Source organism: Micromesistius poutassou (assembly GCF_964030765.1).
Source record: "Micromesistius poutassou genome assembly, chromosome: 20".
In the NCBI taxonomy this organism is placed as follows: Eukaryota; Metazoa; Chordata; class Actinopteri; order Gadiformes; family Gadidae; genus Micromesistius; species Micromesistius poutassou.
In genome coordinates, this window is record NC_140290.1 from 12,648,911 (window position 1) to 12,672,955 (window position 24,045).

Sequence of the window (24,045 nt, forward strand, 5' to 3'; positions counted from 1 at the left end):
CGACGCAGAGTTGAACGTGACAAGCACCTCTAAAAATAACTGTGAACAGACACACAGACACACACAGACACACACACACACACACACACACATCACTGATGACACTGGGGACCTCTGGCTGATTAATTCTCCACCTCCTCTTACCGCAATCTGCAGGGACTCGACCCCCACCATGGGAAAGAAAAAAGATGGTGTTTGACAAATGAGAATTAACTGCTATAGTACTGGTGCACATCAACACACACACAACCACACAATGTTCCCATTACCCGGGTGTGTGTCTGGCCAACCCCTGCACTAGCTTCGTCTTAAGCTTCGGACTCGAGTGTGGAATCCGTTTAGCCAAATGACGTTAAATTGTATGCTAATCGTATTCTAAGGAAGCCCGGGAAATCCCGACTCTGATCCCAGTGGCTGGAGTCTGATGTGGTTGTTTGCACAGGGAGACACACACACACACACACACACACATATGTACATGCATATGCACACACACACACACACACATATGTACATGCACACGCACACACACACACAGGTGTGCATGCTCAAACACACACACACACACACACACACACACACACAGGTGTGCACGCTCAATCACACATACAGAAACACGCATGCATACACACACACAAATACAGACGCGCACACACACACAAATACAGACGCGCACACACATACAAACGCACAGTCAGGTTCACACACACATACACACATGCACACACACACACACACACACACACACACACACACACACATACATACACACACGCATGCACACACACACATACAGACGTGCACACACATACAGACACATAGTCAGGTTCACACACACACACACACACACACACACACACACACCAACAAAAATGATATACACAAACACAGACGCAAACACACACATACACAACATATGCACAAACACGTGCGCACGTGTTAGTGGCACACCCTATCTTATTGCACACATTCAATCCAGCCGTGAAGGCAGTCCTCGGGCTGCTGCGGCTGCTGCAGTGAGGAAATGCTCTGGCTAAATTAAAGTGTCACATATTATACATGAAGATCTTAATCATAACCTAATAGAAGGAGCAGAAAGACCCCCATTCATCTCCATGGCAGCGCGTGTGTGTGTGTGTGTGTGTCTGGCTGCTCCAGTTACGCATAGCCAGCGAGTGTTTACTATGAGTGCTGCTAGTTTCCTCTACACGTCCACAGTCACACGCACACACACGCACACGCACACACACACACATCCACACCAATGCTCTTTCTTTCCTATTCCCAGTGTCTCCAAATCGCCGGTGCCTGGGAGACCATCCATCCCGGAGACGGGCGGGATCTATCGGAAAAAAACCAAATCCTCTGGATTCGTTTCACACAACGTCGGATTACAAGCGAAAAACCGGCCAGCTGTGCGACCGGGTTGGGGGGGGATCGATCTGGCGTTAGAACACAACACAGCTCTCTCGCTCGCTGAATATCTCCCGGCCCCCGCCACGCAGGGGGGGGGGGGGGGGAGTGTCTGCGGAGGGGGGGGGGGGGGGAAACGACCAATGCTGATTGGCTGAGGGAGCCGGTGAGAACAATATAGGAGCGTGGGAGAGGTAAAGGCTGAGGGATGCAGGCGGCGAAACAGAATGTCAGCATGTGACGGGGATGGGTAGGAGGGAGGAGGGGGGAGGGGGGGGAGGGGGTTAAGTAATAGAAAACAATCACCATCTCGAAGGTGGAGACCACCTTGCGCAGCACGTCGGGGAGGGGCCCCTGGGGCTCCAGGGCGGGGTAGTCGTCGCGCAGGTCGAACAGCAGCAGCGGGGCCCCGTCGGGGCCCGACACGCAGGAGGCCAGGCCCCGCACGCACTGCATGAGGTTGGCCACGGCCGACACGCCGCACAGCTCCCTGAACACCACCACCGAGGTCTGGGGTGGGGGGGGGGAGAGAGAGAGAGAGAGAGGGGGAGAGAGAGAGGGGGACGGGGGGGGGGGGGAGGGGGAGAGGGAGAGAGGGGGACGGACAGGGGGGGGGGAGGGAGAGACGGAGAGAGGGAGAGGGAGAGAGGAGGAGAGAGAGAGGGAGAGAGTGAGAGAGTGAGAGGGAGAGAGGGGGGGACGGACAGAGGGAGAGAGAGAGAGAGAGAGAGGGGGGGGGGGGAGAGAGGGAGAGACAATGACGCCGGCATAGTTACACGCAGTCCGATCTGATCATCTCGTCGTCCGGATTTCTCTTGGAAAAACAAATAAATAAATACAGAAATAAACGGACCAACCAGACTCAGCTGCAGTCTCAACAAGGGGTCTGTGCGGATCGATGGCAAACGGGATTAATCATTTAAAAAGAAACAAGCAGTGATTCAGACGTGGACGTGACGTTCGTCCCCCCCCCCCCCCCCCCCGGGCCCCCCAGACGCCCCGCTTCCTCCCGCTCTCCCCCCTCGCCGCTCGCCCCCCCGCGGGCTCATTGATCCGGCGGCCTCATCGACCGGCCTCTCTCTCAGCGCCTTATCGGTTGAGCAGTTTAAGTCGTTTGTGCCGAAGCGGTTTTGAAACACAGAGTTTCTTTTCCCCCTCCTCCTTCGTTCCTTTTTTTCTTTTCCACTGAAACACGAGTTCAAAAGACACAACAGGCAACCCGCCGAGGAGAACCAGCGCAGAGGGTCTGATCATTTAATCATCAGACCGTCGCAAACCGCTTCTCCTCCTCCCTTCTTCCTCCTCTTTTCTTTGTCAATTTCCCTTCACTAGTAGCAGTACTTGATCCGTGTCACTGCCGCGCCGTGGGCCCGTGACACTTCAGTCACTTCGGATACGTTCCCCCCTCCCCCCCTCACCTGCATGTTCTCCCTCAGGTCCGTGGCCTCCCTCAGCAGGGGGGCGGCCGTCTTGAACACCTCGTCCACCGCCCGCACGCCCAGGTCCCGCAGGGCGGCGTAGCTCCGCCCCTTGCGGGCCTTGCGCACCGACAGGCCCCTCTTGTGCGGCTTGCCGCCGCCGCGGCGGTTGGAGAGCGCCACGTGGACGAAGAGGCGGGCGTGAGGCAGCTCCTCGCCCGTGAGCGACTGCAGCGGCACGTGGCGGTAGCCCGGCTGCACGCACTCCAGGGGGATGGTGTACTGACCTGGAGGGAGGGGGGGGGAGAGTATCCGCTTTTCAACACATGCCCGCCTTGGGGGCCTGGAGGGGGAAACCACACTGTTACACTGAACTAAAGGAAGCACTTTGTTTTTTCTTTTCGTTTCTTTCCTCCGGTTGAAGGATTTTAAAAGGTGAAGTATGACACCACAAGGTGTGAGTGTGATCACAAGCCGTTTTGAAAATTGGCCTCTTCTGACATCACAAGTGGGACATGTCCACCTAGATGTACGCTGGATAGATCTACCAGCCTACCAACCGTCTACCAGCCTACCAACAGTCTACCAGCCTACCGACCGTCTACCAGACCTACCAACAGTCTACCAGACCTACCAACAGTCTACCAGCCTACCAACAGTCTACCAGACCTACCAACAGTCTACCAGACCTACCAACAGTCTACCAGCCGACCAACAGTCTACCAGCCTACCAACAGTCTACCAGCCTACCAACAGTCTACCAGACCTACCAACAGTCTACCAGACCTACCAACAGTCTACCAGCCTACCAACAGTCTACCAGACCTACCAACAGTCTACCAGCCTACCAACAGTCTACCAGCCTACCAACAGTCTACCAGCCTACCAACAGTCTACCAGACCTACCAACAGTCTACCAGACCTACCAACAGTCTACCAGACCTACCAACAGTCTACCAGACCTACCAACAGTCTACCAGCCGACCAACAGTCTACCAGACCTACCAACAGTCTACCAGACCTACCAACAGTCTACCAGACCTACCAACAGTCCACCAGCCTACCAACAGTCTACCAGCTGACCAACAGTCTACCAGCCTACCAACAGTCTACCAGCCTACCCAGTGGACCGTAGCAAACGTTCGTAGCTCGTCTAGCCGTACATACATCTAGGTCAGGGGTGTCCGACTCAAACTCTACAGTGGAAGCCAAAAGTGAAGTCTTGGACAAAGGCGCGGGCCGATTGCATTGCATTAATTGTGGCCATTACATTCTGACAGGGTCCGCGGGCGGAATTGTTGAGTGGGGGGGGTTGCCGGAGTTGACGCGCCAGGGTTACCGCGCTGACGCAGAAATGCGACATGCCGGCGGGCCAGTTCTGATAGACATTAGTTATTATCTCTCGGGCCGGGTTAAATGACACTGCGGGCCGGATAAGGCCCGCGGGCCGCACGTTTGACACCCCTGATCGAGGTGGACACGCCCACTTGTGATGTCAGAAGAGGCCGATTTTCAAAAAACTAAATATGTCACCTTTAACTAAAGGAAGCACTTTAGGATTAGGATTTGGACTGCAGGATTTAAAAGTGTTTTTTCAGAGAAAAGGGTTCCGTTCTATAGAGCGGGGGGGGGGAAGCGAACCTATGAACTCGTCGCCGATGAAGTCGTCGTCCAGCACCACGAAGCGCACCATGGCCAGCTCGGGCAGGTTGATCTGGAACTCGAAGCTCTCGTCGAAGATGGGGTTGCCCTCGTTCTGCGTCATGGTGCGCGTGCGGCGCTCGGCGCAGTCGGCCGGGATGCCGTGGATCTCCACGTAGACGTAGGGCTCCACCACGTCCCCCTTGGCCCCTGAGCCCATGGGCCGCGGCAGGTTCTGCCCGCTGATCACCTGGAGGGGGGGGGGGGGGGGACCCCCGGGGGTCACACAACGGAGCTGATTGACTTCAACCAGGACACACACAGTGAGTGTGTGTCGTCCTCTTAGTCACGTCCCTCGTTCTGCACCGGGTTTAAATCTAATCACGTAAAACAATGTGTCATTTAGAGAAGAAAAAAAAAAGGTAAACCCAAAGTGTTAAATAGAGGATGACGATAAATCAATGGAACCCATTAATGACACCTCCGATTGTTTTTGGCAGATCACTGAAAGTGATGCGTGTGTATTTCACGAAAAACAAAATCAACTCTTGTTGATTGCTGGCAGCGCCCCCGTGCCCTAAAGACGACAACACTCTGAGCGCTACCGCCAACCACAGCTCAGCCTTACGTTGGCTCACTTCGACTCTTATGTCTTGTGCACACACACACACACACACACACACACACACACACACACCTACCTTCACGTGGAGCAGCTGCGGCGCCACGCCGGGCACCATTTCCCGCGTGTTGGCGCTGAAGTAGGACACCTCCTGCCGCATGATGGCCGGCCGCAGCACGTAGCCGCAGTTGCCGTTCTGCCGGAACCACGCCGTGTTCACGTCCATCATCAGCCCGGCCGTCTGGTAGTTCATGGCCACGATCTGGCAGCCGCACTTCCACAGGTCCTGGGGGTTGACGTTGCTGGAGTCCACGCGCATGGGGTTGGGGTAGACGCGCGACAGGAAGCGCTTGTTGTGGTTCACAAAGTCCCCGGGGCTGTCGCTGGCCAGCCGCAGCGCCAGCGACTCGTGGAAGGAGCACAGCTCCCAGGGCCTCTGGCTGCGCCACGACGCCTGGAAGTCGGCGAAGCGCACCGAGCGGCACAGCGACACCAGGTCCGACAGCTCCCGCAGGAGCGGCCGCTGCCTGGGCGCGGGGGGAGGGGGGAGGAGCGCGGGGGAGAGGGGAGGAGTGAGGGGAGAGACGAGGGGCGAGCCCGGCGGGTTCTTCGGCCCCGGTTCCTTTTCACCGCAGCCGCCGTCAGAGCACTCCCGCGAACCGCCGCCCTTCTCCGCTCTGATCCTCCGGCCGATCTCCTCGCCCTCGTCCTCCTCGCTCACCTCCCCGTCGTCCGCCGCCGCCGCCGCCGCCACGCCGCCGCCGACGCCGCCGTTCGCGGGGGGCGGCGGCGCGCACTTCTGCGCCTTCAGCAGGATCCGGCGCTTCAGCGAGTCGGGCGACGGCAGGTACCACTCGCCCTCGGCGGGGGGGTCCGTGTGCAGCCACTCCCCGAGGATGCGCACCAGGTGCTTCCCCGCCACGCGCTGCTGCCGCAGCGAGCAGTGGTTCTCCACACACAGGATGAGCGGGTACTCGGACGCGGCGAAGGCGAAGCGCCCGATCACCTCCAGCACGCTGGGGAAGGCCAGCGGCGGCGTCTGCGTGTGTCCCGTGTAGACCACGGGCTCCTCGCCGGGGCCGTCCCACACGTCCAGCTCCACGCAGCGGCAGCCCATCTTGAGGGCGCGCACGTAGCCCGACAGGTTGGAGGGGCCGCGGAGCTGGTCCTCGATCAGGTACGTGTTGTGGGACGAGTTGATGTAGTAGTGGGACAGGGGCTGGCCCATGTCCTGGCACACGGCGCGGTGCTCGGCGTCAAACAGGTGGCACTCGGCCGAGTTGAGGTAGTTGGTGAAGCCGTCCAGCGACAGCCAGCCCTGCTGCCGCGCCTCCTCCGACGGCTCGTGGGTCTGGATGACCTCCAGGCTGGCGTCCTCGCTCACCTGGTCCGCCCCGAGGGATTGATCGGGGGGGGGGGGGGGGGGCAGAATCAGGGAAAGGGAGAGTTAATTGAGTTTCGGGAATCGAAACGGGTCATTCGTGTGCAAAACGTCCATGTGGTGCGTGTGTGCGTGTGTGTGTGTGTGCGTGCGTGTGCGCGTGACTGCGCTACCCACGTGCACCATGCCCTGCTCGGCCTCCAGGAACCTCATCAGGTCTTTGGTGTCCAGGAACTCCTTGTTGCTGGAGAACTGCACCAGCAGGAAGTAGATCTCGGGACGGGTGCAGAGGTCGTGGAACACTTCGATGAACTCCTGCTTGGTGACCTGCTGGCCGGCGGCGCCGCCGCCCTTCTTGCCGCCCTTGCCGCCCTTCCAGCGGCTCTCCTTCGCCGGCGCGGCGACCGCAACGGCCGCCGCCGCCGCCACCTCGCACGCCGTCCTCCCGTGGGCCCTCAGGGCCTCGTGGAAGCGGTGCTCGGCCCGGCTGGCGCCCACGGCCGGGTTCACGCTCTGGATGAGCGCGATGGCGGACGGCAGGGGGATGGTGGGCTCGCCGTCGTCCACCCGCCCCCGCAGGTCGTCCTTCCGCACCCCCGAGGAGAAGAGCCGCTCCAGCCAGCCCAGGCGGAGGCTGTCGCGACTGGTGGCGATCATGTCCAGGGCGTGCTTTCCGTACTGCAGCAGGTACCTGTTGGGGGGGGTATAATTATTTACAATTTCAACGCAAATTATATGAACTAAAAGGATCATGGACAAAATGGCTAGGGCCAGGGCTGTGCAATTAATCCAATTTTGATTGTGATTTTTGGTCAAAAGATCTCCAAACTAATATAATCGAGTTCAAACTAACCTAACCCTTTCTTAAGTATATTTATTTTATTCATTCAATGTTGGAAATTGCAGAACAGCTGCATACATATTTGTACATTATTTTCGATTTGAACATTTTCTATTTGAACATTCTGTGTATTTTTTTAAGGGGAAATTTCTAATTTCTAAGTGTTTTTATTAAATAATCGTGAATATGAAACACGCATCATGTTTTCAAACTCAAAAATAATCCTTTGGATAATCCTGATTCCAACATTGACCAAAACAATCGTGATTACGATTTTTTTTCCCATAACGGAGCCGCCCTACCTGAGGCCCGACACCCAGATGTTGGCCACCTCTGCAGAGTTGGCCACCAGGTCCAGGCTCTCATACGTCTCGCCGTAGATGATGGAGAAGGCGCAGTCCTCGGAGATCTGCTCGTACAGCCCGCTGGTACGGAAGATCTCCGTGTTGCGGCCCGTCCGTACCTAAAGAACCCGCCGTACGAACCAGTGAACGCTTTAACAACCTCTAGAGAGAAGCCACTGGATGCATCATGTATTCCCCACCATGCCCTTTGCCAGAAAATCCACTGTGAGAAAGTGAAACCCTTCTCGCTTCCAGGAAAAGGACGGGTGTATTGGTTTAGGCTGGCTTCACACGACAACGCTCCCGGGTGAAACCGACAAACTATTTCATCAGATGTGCCTTTCGTTTAGACGGCGACAGCGTTTCCGGGGCTTAAAAAGCGCAAAAAAAATTAACCCACCCGTCTAAAGGGTTAACAACGCAAAAGTGTGCTCTGAGCTGCTCACGCCGGCTCTCGTCCCGTACGCGTTTACGTCACGTCCATGTGCAGTACAGGCAAACCACAACAAACATGTCAGATTTCACACACTTTTGTGTCACACACTTTTGTGTCACACACTTTTCGTATGCACACAGATTTCCACCCAAAGACGCTCGTCTAATCGCGGGATGAAAAGTGGGAACGCAACGCCACTTTTGCGGTTTGTGTTCAGATCGTTGTCCTGTAAAGCCTGTATGTGAAATGTTCCCCCCCCCCCCCCCCCCCCGGTACATGGTACGGCCTAACGGGCCTTGATTGGTCCACCTGGGCCAAATCAGGTGCCTTATTTAAGGGGTGGCGCATCGTGTGTTTGGGGGGGAAAAGAGGAAAGGTAAGACTGGCTTGACGCGAGGCCAGTACTTGTTATGCTAAATTATGCCCGGGCTAGTAAATTGCCAACAGCTTTTCTTTTTGAACAAGTAATTTATATTTTGCAACCGTGGGATTTATTTTTTGTTTATTTATTGTGTGGGTCTCTATCTCGGAAGTGAATAAAACGTCACTCTTTTTCGGAATTGCCCTCGCAGTGGAGTGGAGTCGAGAGGCTCGTTTTCACATCAACAACAAACCACAGATCCCGAATCGCCTTTCGATACACGACTGTTCCCGCGGACACACACACTGACCTCCCGGATGGAAGGCAGGGTGATGCGGGCCTTGTCGGACTCCTTCTTGGAGGGCTCCCAGCACAGGGTCTGGAGCCCAGCGTCCAGCAGGTAGTAGCGGGGGTAGACCCTGGAGCTGGGCCGCACCTTCCGCAGTTCACTGCCCTCCACCTAGGAACCAGGAGGACACCAGAGGCTAGAGCCGCGCCCAGGGAGTCCATCCCCCCCGATGTGTTTGAGACGGATCGAGTCCGACCCCTACCTGGTCCTCAATGACCTCTATTTTATTCACTGTCAAGGGGATAACAGCATCGCTCACATGACTTATAGCAGTACATAAACATCGATATATGTCCCTCTCGCTTCATGTCTGTCTGTCAGTCGATATCCATCCATCAATCAATATCTGTATCTGTCCCTCTGATGCCACCGTGTGTGTGTGTGTGTGTGTGTGTGTGTGTGTGTGTGTGTGTGTGTGTGCTGCGTGCGTGTGTGTGTTAGTGCATGCATGATGCGTGTGTGTGTGTGTTTGTGTGTGTTGGTGCGTGCGTGCGTACGTGTGTGTGTGTGTGTGTGTGTGCGTTTGCATGCGTACGTGTGTGTGTGTGTGTGTGTGTGCAGGTGTTACAGGGAGAGGGGGAGGGGGGGGTTGTCAGCCCACCATGGAGTGAATGCAGTCGGCAGCCCCGCTGATCTTCCTCTCCGACAGGCTCCTGCTGAAGGACACCGTCTTCTTCCTCTCCCGGGCTCCACGGGAACCACCCTGCCAGGTGGAGATAAAAGGGAAGGTGAGAGCCATGGCAACAAACACGACCACAACAACAACAACAACAACAGCGACAACAGCAACCACAGCAGCAGCAGCAGCAGCAGCAACCAAAGGGAACGGGTAAATGTGTGAGGGGAGGACAAGAGGGCTCGGAGATAGAGTGTACTTAGAGGGTAGAGAGGGAGGGAGGAGAGTGGAGAAGTAGAGGGAGAGTGACAGGTGAGGATGCCAGAGAGAGAGAGAGAGAGAGAGAGAGAGAGAGAGAGAGAGAGAGAGAGAGAGAGAGAGAGAGAGAGAGAGAGAGAGAGAGAGACCCACACAAACGGACAGCAAGACCTCCGTTTATCTTCCAGAGATTACTCTTTTGCATTGCATGATTAGTTGCTTGTTAGTCATATACAAACACAGTTATCACACACAAATCCCCTCGTGTAACGCTGCGTTAAACCCAGGGTATAAGGTCCTAGACAACGCCTCTCTGGATTTGTCCCGACGTCCTCGCCGTCCTCTGTCCTCGTCCTTCAGCCTTACACTATTAAATCAAAGTAGACGAGACAGTGGCCATGCCAAGGAATTCTAATTCAGTGTCTTCTGAATGCAATTGGCAAGCGGCCAGAGAGAGAGTGCGAGAGAGCGAGAGGGCGGGAGAGCGAGAGACAGAGAGAGAGAGCGAGAGACACCCAGAGAGAGAGAGAGAGAGAGAGAGAGAGAGAGAGAGAGAGAGAGAGAGAGAGAGAGAGAGAGAGAGAGAGAGAGAGAGAGAGAGAGAGAGAGAGAGAGAGATGGTATTGTGTATTTTGGCCGGAAAACCTTACCATGGCTGATCATTTGCTGTAAGACAATGCTTTGGCAGATTTTTGTAGCAGATGGGAAGGGGTGGGTTATGATTTTATTCCAAGTTCATTTAAATTCAAACCAACACACTCTTGCACGCATACATCTTTACAATCGTCCCAACCCACAAAGCATCTAATGTATCACACTGACCTCTATTAGCACTTAATGTTATTTTCAACAATCTGGATAAGGTTTATTGTTGAGACATAGTCTGATGTAAAGTGTAATACTAGTTCGGAGAAAAAAAAGTTTCAGAAAGAGTGTGGAATTGGCAATGATTGAGCAAACCAAAGTTTGATCCAACATTCAAGATTCACCGGAGGTGAAGAGCCAAGGTTAATCCGACCATGGTTAAACCGAATCGGACCAGATATACGACAACAATAGGTCTCTACATGTGTGCCAAATGCCCGGCTGTTTTGAGTGAAAAGATCCCATGCCTGTGAGAAGTATCTGGGCCACGCGAGAGGCACTGGTAACACGGGGGGAGAGAGAGAGAGCGAGAGAGATAGCGAGAGAGAGAGAGAGAGAAAGAGAGAGAGAGAGAGAGAGAGAGAGAGAGAGAGAGAGAGAGAGAGAGAGAGAGAGAGAGAGAGAGAGAGAGAGAGAGAGAGAGAGAGAGAGAGAGAGACCCTCATTATGAATCTCCTTGCCACGAGCTCGTTAGAATGCAAACGCGTTGCCAACCGAGGCAAAACAAGTTTTTGGAGGGCCGGCGTCGGGGACGGGACGGGGGGGGAGGTACTCTAAGAGATTGCCTCATGGTGCCAGGGGCAACAACAAGAGACAGAACCCAAACACAGAGACCTTTGCAAAGGGGGCAAAGAAAAGGACGGTCGGCGGTGAATCCACACGCGCACGTGTTTAACCACCGCAGGAACGGTCGTCACAGAGCCGGCAAACCGCAGAGACACATGAAGTCAAGAGTTGGAGCTGGTGTGTGACACAGCACAACCTCTTGAGACGATGGGGAATGTCGTCACGTTGTGAGAAGGCATCTTTGGCTTCATATTATTATTATTTGTTTTTTTTCAAACGGGGCAGGTGACCTGACAGCTAAAGCGTGTGTGTTCACTCAACTCCCTCGAACGACCAGGAGGCCAGCAACACTGACCCAGAACTAGTACCGATATAGCGCTCTCTCTCTCTCTCTCTCTCTCTCTCTCTCTCTCTCTCTCTCTCTCTCTCCTATCACACACACACACACACACACACACACCATCCTCTGACCTGGATATCTCCATCACCCATCATCCCAGCCCATGACAGCTTCAGAGAATCAATGTCAGCCCCGGTCTCCTCCCTCTCCTCTCCTCTTCTCTCCTCCTCCTTCTTCTCCTCCTCCTCTCCGTTCCTTTCCTCCTCCCCTCCCGTACATTAACGGCTCCACCGGGGCAATATACGATATTGAACATATACTGTATGAGTGGTCCTCACATAGGACCGCATGGCTGGCTGCTGTGCATTCAAACTGATTGATGCTGCACATCGTGTATGTGGTGCGTGTGGTGTTGGCTACGTCCACTCGCACACACGCACGCACGCACGCACGCACGCACGCACGCACGCACGCACGCACACACACACACACACACACACAGAACAACCCTGCCTGCCGCATCACAGACGTGCACAGCAAGGGGCACACAGACACGTGCACACGTACATGCTCTCCATCTATCATGGCCGGGTAAAAGGTTATAAACGGTGTGTGTGTGTGTGTGTGTGTGTGTGTCTGTGTGTGTGTGTGTGTGTGTGTGCGCACGTGGTGGTCCACACTGAGCTTGTCAGTCCGCCCTGACTGACAAGAAAGACAGGGGAGAGACTTATGTGCAGAGCCTCCCTCTCTAATGATTCACCACAGTGTCTACGTTAGACCACCGTCTCATGGCGACAGAAATTGTCGCTGCTAGCCGGTCGGTGCCCAAAGGGAGGTGTAGGGGATCGACAGATGAGAAATGAGAGAGATAGAGGGGTGGGTGGGGGGGCGAGAGAGAGAGAGAGACAGAGAGAGAGAGAGAGAGAAAAGGGTGAGATGGAGCGAGAGGGTGTGAAAGAGAGAGAGCTAGACAGAGGGAGAGATAGAGAGAGAGCTAGAGAGAGGGTGAGAGCGAAAGAAAGAGCGAGGAGGGGGGGGTGGCGATGGGTGTGAGGATGATGTACAGGCAGTCCGTGGCCGAACACGACAATATGAGCGTACACACATGGAAAAAGCTCAACTCAAATTTTTAGCTCAACTTTAATTGCCAATTTTGGGAGTATTTTGTATGCAATGAATGAGGACAGTACACAATAACACTTGTTTCCCAGACAAACAGCCCCTATGTATTCCCTGGGCCAGTCCAGGCCCTGGGTCGGTTGATAACATACCGCAGAAGGCTTACAGTGGCAAAAACAAAACAGGAAGTGACTCGCCAGTCACAGTGCGCCTTCCTGTGGACCGGCCAGACATCACAGGAAGCTCGGGGGGGGGGGGGGAGAGCGGAGGAAAGATGGAGAGACATTCGCTGTATTCAACGCTTATTGTGACACATATTGGGCCCCAAAGCAAGGCAGTTTACCACACACACACACACACACGCAGAGCGAACACCGGCATGTGTTTATTACAAAATATACCTTATTTTCTAGGTGTTTGCAACGTTAAATATTTCACCACCAGCACTGAAATGCAACGGCACAGCCTTCACTTCCCTTCAGAGCAGGTTGCCCCAGAACGTCGGCAAAGTCGAGAGTCCTGTGTGTCTGATATACTAAGGATCGTGTTGGCGTGAGATTGTGCTGCTAGAGGGGCACCCCCAGCCGCCCAGGGGGAAAAGAGCAAAGAGGAACTGAAGATGCTGGGGCCCGAGAGAGACTACTTTGTTTTGTTTTCTAAACAGACAGCTTGTGGACAGAGAGGGAAAAAAAAAAAACAAAGGTTAAGCCCCAGTTGACCAGACGGAGGTATATATATATATATATATCAGCAGAAGCCAGACAAACTCTAATGCCGAGATGGGAATTAGGATTTCAGTGGGGAAAAAAAAGGGAAAAGAGAAAAGAGCGCGCAGGGGGTGGGGGGGGAAGCGAAGAAAACAAAACAAACAGGGATACTTGGGGAAGATTGATGTGGGCTTGGCCCACTGCCCGCACGCTGCTGCAGCCACACACACTGTTGCTCTTTAAAGTAGGTCGAGCTTCGGCGCCACAAGCACATGGGCCTGTGTGTGTGTGTGCCTTCATTAGCCAGCGTTAGCTAGGGCAGATGACACGATGTCCTACAGAGAAGGGAGAAGGTGAGAGGGAATGGGCTTGCATGCGTGTGTGTGTGTGTGCGCGCTTGTGCGTGCGCTTGTTGTGCGTTTCGTTATGTGCGTAGTGCGTACTATATAGTGTGCAGATAATGATACGTGACAGGATTACTAATTACAGGTCATTTAAGTCAGCAGAATGAAAATGCAGGGCCATTTGTGGCCTCGCTCGTTTCTGATCCATTCCCCTTATAGCGAGACAACAGTGGGGAGGGGGGGGGGGGGGTTGGAGAGGGGGGGGGGGGAGGGGGAGAAGAGGGAGAGAGAGAGGAGAGGGAGAGGGCCATTATGGAGGATGATGGAGGGATGGTGCTGGAATGTTGGCGGTAGATATACGACTGGAGATAAAGCACCCTCCAAATCACACTGGGGTCCAGAAAGTTTTTTAAGCAGCAAATTGATTTACTGAGGAGGAGCCTCAGAAGGAAGAGAGAGAGAGAGTCAATATAAACTCAACCTAGAGCACTGTTTTACTGTTCTTTTCACGGGTTTAACAAAACGTTGACAGCTTTGAGACGTGGTCCGAATACACGTGTGTGTGTGTGTGTGTGTGTGTGTGTGTGTGTGTGTACGTGCATTTGTGTTTTGTGTGTTGTTTGTTTGTTTGTTTGTGGTGACTTTAGAAAGCGGTCGGCTGAGAGAGTTTCGCAGAAGACACACAAACAAACGTTTGTTTGTGTGTCTTCTGCGAAACTCTCTCAACTTAACAACTTAACATTGCCTTGGATCTCAGGCTATAAAGAGAGACACATAATGTATGACACGAGATGCATGTCGGTTCCCATCTTGGTTGGGTTTATACCACAAGCCTACTTGTGAGGCATGAGGCACACTGTGCCGGAAACGCGACCAAACAACGACGTGAGAAACAGGAAGCTCTGCGGAGCCACTTTGTTCCGATTGGGGCGGGGCGGCATTCTTCAACACAGGCGTCGGACGAACCACCAGCGTCCAAATCGGAACGCACAATCTACTCTCAGAGAGGAAGAGAGAGAAAAAACCTCTCTTTGAAGTCCCATTTGCACACAAGAACACGCACACACACACACACACACACACACACACACACACACACACACACACCACACACACACCACACTGACAGACAGCAGCCAAAGGTTGACTTTAGAGAAGGTCATGCTGTCACGGGGATGTTCCTGATTCCTGCGTGTCAGTCCGGCAGAACAACCCCGCCAGCAGCACCACAGACGTGCACACAGACACGTGCACCAGACATGCTCTCCATCTATCATTGCCGGGTAAAAGGTTAAAAATGGTGTGTGTGTGTGATGTGTGTGTGATGTGTGTGTGTGTGTGTGTGATGTGTGTGTGTGTGTGTGTGTGTGTGTGTGTGTGTGTGTGTGTGTGTGTGTGTGTGTGTGTGTGTGTGTGTGTGTACTGTGGCAACCCGGGCCTTGCCAATCAACTTGATGCAGAGCACCTGAGGGCCAGGGGAGAGCAGACCTTAAATAGCCTGCTGCTCCAAGGCTCAGTCAGGGCTCTCTTGGCCTGGGTGCAAGGAGAGTCCAGCCGCTGTGGTGGGATCCCGCCAATTATCTTTTTGTTCTTTTAAGAAAGCTACTTTGTGTTTTGATTAAAAGTGCCTTTGTGGCTTTAACAAGTAACAACTAAGAGAATCGTGTGGTGATTGGAGGAAGGCGGTTCACTCTCCCGAGCCGGTGTGTGTGTGTGTGTGTGTGTGTGTGTGTGTGTGTGTGTGTGTGTGTGTGTGTGTGTGTGTGTGTGTGTGTGTGTGTGTGTGTGTGTGTGTGTGTGCGCACCCACTGTATGTGTTAGCAGGGGATCGTCTTCCGTGTTTCTCGATAATGCGATCATGCTCCCCTATGTGAATGAAAGTCTATCTCCCAATATTCACTTCACACAACTGACGCCCCCCCTGTAGTATAACTATGTATGTACCCATGTATGTTTTTTTTATTTTGTTATTTTTTTATTTTTTTTATTTGTTTAAACTCAAATTCATGTCGAGTAAAATACAAAGGTGCTTTTTTTGTCAGTAGCACGTCTGCGGTCATCATGTGTCATATCTATCCTGAAGTGACTTACGTGTGTGTGTGTGTGTGTGTGTGTGTGTGTGTGTTCTGTGGTGTTACCCAAGCTGGGAGTGTAATGCAGTAGCAGGAGAACCTCGGGGCTGTTCTTTCAACTCGCACTACGACTGTACCCAGCTGGATACCAAGCACTGCTGGCTAAAATTGTTCCAATACTGAAAATACATCCCACACAAACAAACACACACACACACACACACACACACATGCACGCACAACCTCCCCCCCGAATCCAGCCACAGACACACTACACCCATGAGAGACATGGGGCACACAAACACATACAGACAGACGCAGACACACATGTATGCACCACACATACACACACACACACACACACACACACACACAACACACACACACACATGCAAGCACACACACATCCAAAAAATGAATTATTTATCCACGATAAGCTTCAGCTACAGCATTCGCGGCGCAAGCCTAGAAACTGGGGAAGATGTAGATACACTTTACATGGTCAAGAGAAATGAGAAATCTCTGCAAAATACATGTGTGAATGCATGTTCACAAATGGTAAACGGTTTCCCGGTTATCTATGTCCTATCACACTGTGCCAACGCAAGGTATCTGCTATGAGCAGGAATCCGGGCCCTTTATCTTAAGTAGAAAGAGAGATGGAAGTGGTACAGAAGAGCCTCCTGTAAGAGTAAAAATATAAGTGGTACAGAAGAGCTCCCGTAAGAGAGAAAGATAGTAGTACAGAAAAGCCCCAGTAAGAGAGAGAGACACAGAGACACAGGGAGGGAGGGATTCATTCTATAGTCCCAGGAAATTAATTCTTTAGTCCCAGGAAGTATTTGGATAAACTCAACCATACTACAACCATTTCCACATAATTGAATAGCATAGCCTTACTTTTTCACTGTACACATTTACATTGGTATTATATTGTATTTTATTTGTATTTTAGTTAAAGGATTTGGCTGGTTTGCTAAGACCCCAGGTTAATTGTTGACATTGTCTGTGTCCAGATGTAAATCAGTCATGATTTAGGCGCTCCCATAGCTGTATCTTGTTCTGTCCAAAAGAACAAACTGCCCTGGCTATGTTGTTTCCACAAGTTCCAATTATGTGATCACACGCAACTGCACAGCCCCGTGGACTTTGAGACTTGGGCCCGCAGTTAGAAATCGAAGCAAAGAGAGTGGCTGTGTTATGGGCAGTGTAATGATGAGTTCTGAGAGCAGAGCGACCCTTCAATAAGTCGCAAGGGTAGATGGAGGAAAGGGTGTTCTTTAACTGATTGGAACACTTACGCGTTCCCTTCTGATTTGAAATGAAGGGCTCGGTTCATGGTGGTAAGGACGTACTTAGACGAGACTGTCAATTGAACACACGTTTCACCTTTTCCTCACTGAGCCGGTCCATTGCAATCAGAAAAAAAGCACAGTTTGATTCCAAAATTCACCACCACGCTCATGAACATCATTGACATTGAAGAATTCTAACTGCTTGCCTCCCCAGCGTCTGTGTCTAAGAATGTGGATACTGGGCAGTGGCGTGTTAACACAGAATGGTTATAAGTCACATCACTAAAAGAAGACAAATGTGAAAAAATAAACACCCACCTGCGCCTTAATGTGGCTTTCACTCTGAATTCATAAATATCAGACTATATATATATGCCTATATACAGCCACTATGTCTGCTCATAATTCTCACTGTGTGCCTCAATCTCCAGTCTGTGTGGATGTGCAGTGGTGAGCAACATCGTAACTTGTGGATTTGTTTGATTGTGGGCACTATTGGAGGAAGCCACCCAGGGCAGTTCGTAGGCGCTTACCTGGGCTGGACAAACCAAGATACAGCTATGGGGGCTGATAAACACACGTTTGGAATATAATGAATGTCAATTGCTCACCGAAAAAGGAACACGTCCACACATTGACAGGGGGTGAGTGGAACAAAAATCTTGACGTAGACAAAGTCAACCATTAACCTGGGGTCTCCTACCCGCGAGCTAACAATCCTAACAAATCCTTTGAAGTGGTAATCACGAAGATGTCAGTTCCATTATCTTTGGCGACACCTATGGCGATCAGGGGTAATTGCAGGTGTGTTTTTTGGACACTTTCTCACTCCCAGCGATCCTTGGTCAATGCTGACACCGGAAAAAATGATGTTGTTTTACACACAAGTGAGTTGAAGAGCAAATCCGTTGGGTTAGCTCCAACTACCCTCACTGGCGAAAAAAACACTGACTCACAAGCAGTGCACTGTGCACTGCTATAATACTGCTATAATAACTGCAAATGCAAGGTAAATAAACTCAATCAACATTCTGTAGCCTAGTTTTGGCAATAGTTAGTGACTCAACAGACATTAAATGATATTCATTTGTATTTGTTCATCAATTATTAGTTTAGGTCGGTTCATTTTTAATATAGTATGTATCTGTTTTGTATTTTAGTTTACTTTGGTGCTTAAGCAATGTAAATGTATGTTTTCCTAGTCTGGGAACCATACAAATCTCACAATCTCATGTTTCATCTGCAGATAAGGTCCGACCACCCGTCCGTTACAAAAAGGCTTTTGCCCAGTAGGAAATAGACCGACCAGTCACAAACATTTATCTAACATGAGGCGGGATAATTATGATGAAGGTGCAGAGGAGTGCTGTGGAGGCATTATCAACAACAACAAAGATAGCTGCCACTGATGCAGAACGGTTTGTTGATTACACTATCGAGACAGTAATAAACATGCTGGTCTGGTCTGTATATTGCCACTAAAAGCAAAACAAACGACTGCACTTAAAAGCTTTTGTGGAGAAGAAAGATGTATTCTTCGTCGCTCAGTGCTGTGTCACCCGTTTCGTTTCTGTGATTGGTCGAGGGTCTATCCAATTGCGTCCAGAGGACTTTTGGTCTGCGCCCCTTGCTGACCCCCCCTTGGAAATCGACGCTGAACACAGAGGCTCCAGACTAATTGCAGTTTGTAATTCGTCTGGCGATGCCAGGCTAATGTTTTCCATGCCAATAAAGCCCTTTTATCTGAATCTGGGAGAGAGACATAGACAGAGAGCGAGACAGTAGAAACACAAAGAGAGCGAGAGGAGACAGGAGACTGATTGAAAGAGGGAGAGAGAGAGATAGAGGACAGAGATGGAGGAAGAAAGATTGTGTGAGAGAGAGAGAGAGAGAGAGAGAGAGACAGAGGGAAAAAGACAGAGACAGAGAGAGAGAGAGGAGACAGGAGACAGATTGAGGGAAAAGAAAGCGAGAGAGATAGAGGAGAGGGACGGAGGTAGAAAGATTGCGTGAGAGAGTGAAAGTGACAGAGGGAGAGAGAAGACTGCAGGCGAGCAGGTGGTGCTGAATAGTGTCAAGCCACGGCCACCGCCATCCAAGGTGCAGGATAGAAGAAGGTGTCATGGATAATGTGAACAAAGGGCTTTGAAGAAGACAGACGTCCACTCTGCTGACGGGGCGCGCTGCTTTCAGAGAGCAGGGCCTGTATAAACACACGGTGCATTTGCGTCTGGCATGGACGGCCAATGCTCATTTTCTTCTTCACTGTACGACGTTTCTTCCTGATCTCCTCTCTCTTTCTGTCTCCCTCCCTCCCTCTTGTTTAGGAGCCTCTCTCTACCACTTCCGCCTTTCTGTCTATGACTAAGGCCCCCGGATCATTCCCGTTTATACCCTTTTCCCTCTCCAGCTTTGAGGCTCCAGATCTCTCTCTCTCTCTCTCTCTCTCTCTCTCTCTCTCTCTCTCTCTCTCTCTCTCTCAGTGTGTGATGGGGATATTGTATAGGATCAAAGTAGACTGGGGAGCAGACAAATCTGCAAGCTCCTGTTTCTTTTGCTCTGGCATACGGGTCTGACTCTGGCCCCCCTCCCGTTCACAGACAGATCTCCAGCAGACCTGGCCCAGGTCAGACCAATCACAACCGTTCCTCTAATATGGAACCGGTTTATTACCATGACTGTATAGAAGAGTAGTCTATCCTATTGCGTCCAGAGGCCCGCTTATAACACCCCTTGGAAATCGAAAATGAATTGAGCAGTTACAGACTAAGACACATTTGCAATTGGTCTGGGGATGTCAGGCTAGGTTTGAGGAGCCCCTCCAGAAAAGAAAATGTTTGATTCCCAACCAGGAATCATTGGTCAATGGACAGATAAACAAGATCCAACAGTTATTTTTAGTCACACGCTGATGCATGATGAGTAAGATACAAACTCCAAGATGCAAGATACAAGACTTTATACAAGACACTTTTGCCAAGTACACAAAAAGTCTGATTTTTGTTTAAATTTATAATTTTCTAAATCCATGGACGGGTCTGTTCAGATGTATATTGCAGAGTCCTACTTTAAAATGCTAGTTCTTAAGGGCTCCTTCAAAGTGTTTCTGCTGCTAGCCATGTTTCATTAACTCAGTAGCAATGTTTCAACACCGACTGAGGAAATTGACAAAGTGGTCGGCTTCCTGTCTTGACTTCTGTGTGGACCAATCGGAGACAGATATAAGCCGGTTACATGCTCACATAATCATCTCTGTGCAGCAGCTGCAGAAACCATTAGAAGCCAGACAGTGGATAGTGTTTAGCTTATAAACTATTGAGTATGACCAAACACATACACATCACTAACAACAAGGATACCTGTTGATGGATCTGAAAAGGCTGTATACGGAACATACTGTACTAAGCTCCTGTGTGTGTGTGTGTGTGTGTGTGTGTGTGTGTGTGTGTGTGTGTGTGTGTGTGTGTGTGTGTGTGTGTGTGTGCGCGCGCGTGCGTGTGCGTGCGTGTGTTTGCGCGCGCGCGTGCATTTATGTTTTCCTGTAAATGTGTCAGTGTGTCTGTCAATGCATGTACAATGTGTCAACTGTTTTGTTTATCCGTCAGCTACAGAACCTTCCATGTACAGCACCACCCCCCCCCCCCCCCGCCCCATCCTCTCTGCTCCTCTCCCCCGAGCAAAAAAATGCATGGGCTCCACGCCTTCCAGAGCCGGAGTGATCGAGCGTTAGCGGTACCTTAATGAGACTACTCCGTCGCGGGATGTCTTCTGAGGCATCCAGCCCCTGCCTTTCGGTCGATCTCGGCGACGCGTGCCTGTTGGAGTCATTTTGCTTCCTTTTCGGGCTCTCTGACATAGTACTACAGTTTCCGTTCGACACCCTTTCTTCTCTGTGCCTGTCCAGTTTAATTCCGTTTCCTGGCGCAGATTTCCAACCAGCAACCGGTGGATTCGCTGCGTTTTTCTGTCCAAATTCAGCCATTGAGTATTTGTTACTTTTTATTTATTTTAGTTTTGTGTTCAATCGGCTGCCTGGCGTGCTGATGTGCGCAGACATCCTAATGGTTTCTGTCCTGATCGACTCCGTCCTCTTGTAAATAGTGTTGAAACACACAAACTTTCTCGTTCTATCCGGTATTTTCCATCCTCGGGGTCCCGATACGATGAGTCTGGGAGAGCTGTAGGAGAGCGACCCCAGAGTGCGTGTTGTAGAGCGTGCAGTCTCCACCACATCAGACATCAGCGGGAGGGAGAGCCTGCTGACAGCCACAGTGGATGTGCGCTTGCGTTCAGCAGATTGAAATACGCCTTCGCTTCTGGTTGTCACGTTGCCCCCCTCTTTTTTGTTGTTAAATACCCCCAATCCCCCATCATGGCTGTCACTGCCTGCTGTTTGCAGTCCATGTTTGGAAACCTACACGAAAAAAATATCTAATATGATTTTTACTTTATTTTTGGGGTTTATTGTAGGCCCACAGCGCGTACAGTTCTAGGTCCATCCTTAAAAACATAGGCAATTTAAAATGTCTTTAAACGTGAGAAAAAAAACGTATTTTAGACCCTACAATCTATGGGGAAGATCTCGTTCTACTTAAATGCAGGCATGCAAACTAGTCACCTTTCGGCGAAATTCGCCGTTTTTTTAACAAAATTGGCCACTTGTGTGATTCGTGGAGATCCATTGAGAAAACATTGGGGGTTGGGGGGGGTCTACAGTCTGACGAATACGAGACGATAACTAAATGTGGGGAGAAACGACGGCTGACCGACCAACCAATCAACCAACCATAGACTGTATTATGCGCGCCCATAATCAGCGATGCGTAACGTCACTTGCATAACTCACTACAGCGCCTTTGCGTAACTCACTCATCATCAAAACAAAACTACACGTGTATCTTGTACTACTTCTGCGTCTCCCCACCTGCAAAAAAAAAAGGCAAAACGGAGCCGGTGTTCTGCCAATTTCTGCTCCCTTGTCAGATTTTGCTACCTAGTGGTTCTGCGCATGCGCATGACGACACTATTGACCCGCGGTGTAGAATATACATAGGCTTACTGTAAGCCTACCCCTTAACTCTTCAATAAAGACGTTATAATACAGTATCAGAGTCTATCAAATCATGCTACCCTATCAAAAAGTGCTGCCTTATGTGTTTGGTAGCGTATTTAATCTGTTGACCAACTGCCTCTATCAAACAATGCTCCCACTACAAAAACATTTTGATACTGTATTATAACGTCTTTATTGGAGATTTCAGGGGTACAGTATGTGTATTTTACACAAATATTCAATAAGCGTCGTCATGCGCATGCGCAGAACCACTAGCAAAATCTGATGGGTAGCAGAAATTGACAGAACACCGGAGCACTGTGTGCACCGCTGTGTGCACCGCGCGCACACTGGAGAACTGCGCAAAATCAGCTGATCGCAATATCCGTCACTGTGAGACATCCTATCGCTCCGTGGCAGTGACGGACTGGACTCCCCCGTCAACAATCCTGCCCCCCCCCCCCCCCCCCCCTTATCATTAATTAATTAATGAATCGCCTTTATTATTATCAAAACGACGCTACGTGTGGAGTGCGTACCGAACACCATCTCCTGGTAGCCTACTCAAATGAGTAACTCACTAAAAAAGTTATGTGCACCCCTGATAATAACCGACTGTATAATGAGCGAGAAACAAGTTTGCTATCTTCACAATAAAAAAATCTTTGGCCAAATGACTCCACGTTCCACGTTCCATGTTCCACGACCACCAATCGCTATCAATATATACCACAGCGCGCGTTTCTGAGCAGTTAATTTTCCCCATCGTTCCAGGACTGGAACGATGGGGAAAATGGACTGCTCCGTCGTAACTGACCAGTTTATGGGTTAATAAATGTGCCATTTTTACTATAAGAAAATGTTGTCTTTTCCCTTTATTTTCTTCTGGGAGTACACCAGAATGCTTAATTTACATGTTAAAATAGCAAAATTTGGCTGGGGGGATGCCCCCAGACCCCCCTACAACGGTTCAGTTTGTCACCTTTTTCAACCCTTATGAGTTTGCAGGTATGTTAAATGACATGAGGCTAATTCGTTTTTCTACATGTGGTAAATGGTCGTGCTGTTGTAAAATATATATATATAAATACTTCAAAGGGACATTAGGTAAAGTAGGCCAATTGGACTTGTTGAATATGCTAGCCTTAGGCCTATTTACATCAATAGTTTCGTGTCCAGGAAGATTTAACACATTTATCAATGTTTTCTAACATGGCCAACAGTACTTTTCACTTTCTCCAGTCAGTGAGCGAATAGGTTAAGAGACTATGTTGCGTTGAAACGTCTCATTTTTCCAAATGTACACTGAAAACATCGTCTGGAAATAGACACTGAAACAACATCAGTTATGTAAGTCAGCAGACAGCGGCTATTAGAGACGTTTAGAAGAGCTTTGCTGAGATGCGGAGGAGGGCTGGATGGTTAACCTGTGGAAATACTGCTGATGATAGCATGTTTAGCCTGTAACAAGTTGAATAGAAGGCCAGGGTTAGGATAGAGGATAAGGAAACGAACGAGGAAAGGAACGGGATGAAAGGGGAAGGAGAGGAGATGAGGGGATAGGAAAGGAAAGAGAAGGGAAGAAGAGAAATTGTGGGGAAGAAAGGGAAATGAAAGACACGGTAGACCAGCTATTGACAGGTCAAGCTACAATATAACAATATAAGGTAATATACTACAGGATATAGGCCATAGGAGTCACTTATCATAAGCAGTGTTGTTTTTGTATTGTAGGTCTATAGCAGCATGTAGCCTAATGCTGTTTGATTTAGCCAATCCTTTTTTTTTTTTTAATCATTGTTCTTCATTCTGTCTAGCTAGCCGGTCCACTTTTCATTATTATTGTTATTATTTTAAGTAGTGGTAGTATATTTATAGTAGTATTGTGTAATTTTAAGATCAATCAGACCTATCAAACTATTATTTTAACATGGTTCAGGGATGGCCCATGATCCATTGGTTGTAATGCCATAGCTGGTCATTTTACATTCATAAGCCAGCTTG

The 24,045-nt window shown here is 50.5% G+C and overlaps 1 protein-coding gene across 1 annotated transcript in view; it reads right to left on the minus strand.

Annotated features, from left to right (window-relative positions):
* The window catches only part of LOC311364896 (inactive phospholipase C-like protein 2), a 27,221-nt gene extending 6,025 nt beyond the window's left edge, over positions 1-21,196 (minus strand). The window contains 9 exon segments of the mRNA XM_084484398.1: positions 1,720-1,923; positions 2,832-3,118; positions 4,473-4,722; positions 5,174-6,478; positions 6,653-7,166; positions 7,619-7,779; positions 8,768-8,917; positions 9,408-9,509; positions 20,725-21,196. Coding sequence (XP_084340524.1) covers positions 1,720-1,923; positions 2,832-3,118; positions 4,473-4,722; positions 5,174-6,478; positions 6,653-7,166; positions 7,619-7,779; positions 8,768-8,917; positions 9,408-9,509; positions 20,725-20,970 — 3,219 coding nt within the window. The 5' untranslated portion in view covers positions 20,971-21,196.
* Between the last annotated feature and the right edge of the window lie 2,849 nt (positions 21,197-24,045).